Below are 2,665 nucleotides of genomic sequence, written 5' to 3'. Positions count from 1 at the left end.
GGAGGAGACGGGGGAGGAACCGGTGGGATGGGGGGGAAGCTTACCTGCTCCTGCTGGTTCCTCCTCCGCCCGCTGAGTTTTGAGTTCCCCCCCGCACGAGTTTCGCGGGTCTTCTTTCTTGTGTATAGTCTATTAACACAGAGGATAGTCACACACAAAAGTTTAACTCTTCATAGAAGAAGAGTTAGGATTATGAAAAAGAGAATAGGTATTTGACTGTTTATATGATGACAGCTGCAAGAATCTTATATGCCAAATATTGGGAAACTATGGTGATACCAACGAAACAGGAGTTTGTGAATAAACTTTTTGAAACAGCAGAAAATGATAAACTGACTCTAGAAATGAGATTAAGCAAAGAGTGGACATTTCAAAAAACATGGGGAAAGTTTTATGATTGGTATAATGCAAATGTAATAGAAGATTAGGCAATGATAGCGCAATGGACTTGAGAACACAGAAGACAGAAGAATGGAAAGTGTTTGATATAGCGTTTTTATTAACTAAGTAATTGCATATAAGCATATAATGTAACTGCACTCTTGGTATATACGTTATGTGTAGTAGAGTGTCTGTTTGTAGTGTGTAGATTTGTTTGTTGTAGATTATAAAAAATTAATAAAAGTGTACCTATGGGTACTTAAAAAAAAGTTTAACTCTTCATACAAATTCAGAAGAAAAGTAAGTCTTTGTGACATTGGATTCTACGGATAACCTTGTGCTCCATGCTGCTTTCCTTTATTCCTTTTTTCCCACGTATTCTTTGCAAAAAAAATAATAATAATAACCCTCCGACTGATAAATCTCCAGGTCAAGATCGGTCCCTTTCTCTTGTATCCCCAGGGTCAGCTTTTGAGCCTAAGCCAGACATGATCCATGCTGTCGCCAACGTCATCTGCGCCGCCGTGTTCGGTCACCGCTTTAGCGACGAGGACCACTCTCTCGACAAGATGATAAAAGCCATCTACTTAATCATCTTTGTCCCGTCCACTTCGTGGGGCAGGGTGAGCATCTTTTCATTTAGCCTTGTGCCTATCCATGTAATTTATTATTTATTGTACTCTGTTGAATTTCTGGCCCTCCCTCCCCCACACAGCAGAGCTCAGGGCGGGTTACAGCAATAATTACGCAACGGTTTAAACAATTAAAACATAGTTCCCGAAATGTACTGGGTTCGACATGCGTTAGTGATCAGCTCATGCTTTATTGTGATAACAGCTCAAACTAAAGACAAACTGGCAGGACTGGAGCCCTGCTTAAATTTGCACCCAACACCCCACCCCACACATACCCACTACCAATGCTCCCTCTAAGCTGTGGAGTCTTGTGAGCAAAAACTCTACTTTGTGAGCTACTGGCATTAAAGCTGTGAGCAAGTGATTTGGCTACGGCATAAATCAGTTTGCTCTGGAGCCATCATTCCTGAGCAAAAACAAAAAGGTGTGAGCCGGAGGCTAAAGAACTGTGAGCTAGCTTACACTAACTCAGCTTAGAGGGAACACTGCCCACTCCCCATGATAGGTTATTTACAGAGGCACTCCTGGGCGATAGGTTTATCCCAGGATCCTAGCAGGCTATTGTTCTGCGACTCCAAGCTGGGTCTGACAAGGTTAGGCTCAGTACACAACAGTTCCTGACAGTGTTCCCTCTAAGCTGAGTGAGTGTAAGCTAGCTCACAGTTTTTTAGCCTCCGGCTCACGCATTTTTCTCTTAGCTCAGATGGCTTCAGAGAAAACTAATTGATGCAGTAGCCAAATTGCTGGCTCGCCACTTTAATGCCAGGAGCTCACAAAGTAGACTCCACAGCTTAGAGGGAGCATTGGTTACTGAACATAATTATACAGCAAATTTAACAATAAAAACACAACTACAGAATATTTAATTTAACTATAAAAACATTTATTTAACAATGAAAACATCATTACCAAAAGCCAGTTTGGTGTAGCGGTTAGGAGCGTGGACTCTCATCTGGGAGAACTGGGTTGGATTCCCCACTCCTCCACATGCAGCTGCTGGTGTGACCTTGAGTCAGTTACAGTTATTTAGAGCTGTTCTCTCATGAGCAGTCCTCAAAAGAGCTCTCTCAGCCCCACCTATCTCACAGGGTGTCTGTTGTGGGGAGGGGAAGGGATAGGCGTTTGTAAGCCGCTCTGAAACTCCTTCACGTTGTGAAGGGCATGGTATAAATCCAATCTCTTCTTCTTCTTAACCTATAATAGACTAGATAGTGATCAAGCACAACTAATAAGTGTTCCTGAGAAGACTATCTGTATGAGCGCTCTGAATAAAGGAAGATCCTGGGCAAGTGGGCAAGAGCCGCAGACCATAGCACAGAATGAACAAAACCAAGTGGATCATGGGAAACTGATATACTTAGCGTGCGGTCAGATGGCGTGCTGGGAGCGGTTTAAATTGCTCTGGTCCTGATGCATTTTTTTTTAACCTGGAGAATCGCGATCACACTTACCTCCTTGCTCCGGATCGCTGCGCAGCCACATCGCGTCCCTGCCGTCCACACACAGGAGCGTGCATCGGTGTTGGTTTTTCTCTTTCTCTCAGTTTGGGGATGTGCACAGGCAGCCATCTGTAGAACTAAAATTTTTGCCCATGTGCAGAACAGCAATTTCCACTTCAACCCGACTGCTGTAACACTTCCCTTTAAACT

General features: G+C 43.5%; 1 protein-coding gene across 1 annotated transcript in view; it reads left to right on the top strand.

The window, feature by feature from the left end:
* Positions 1-2,665, top strand: part of LOC107120831 (cytochrome P450 2C30-like) — a 28,984-nt gene that overhangs the window by 9,603 nt on the left and 16,716 nt on the right. Inside the window, exon 4 of the mRNA XM_015423602.1 lies at positions 844-1,004. Within this exon, the coding sequence (XP_015279088.1) occupies positions 844-1,004 (161 nt within the window). The remainder of the gene's footprint in view (positions 1-843; positions 1,005-2,665) is intronic.

This window comes from Gekko japonicus, unplaced genomic scaffold, assembly GCF_001447785.1.
Source record: "Gekko japonicus isolate JY-2015 unplaced genomic scaffold, Gekko_japonicus_V1.1 scaffold4456, whole genome shotgun sequence".
Taxonomy (NCBI): domain Eukaryota; kingdom Metazoa; phylum Chordata; class Lepidosauria; order Squamata; family Gekkonidae; genus Gekko; species Gekko japonicus.
The sequence above is the reverse complement of the archived record's forward strand: the minus strand, read 5'-3'. Positions and strand labels throughout refer to the sequence as shown.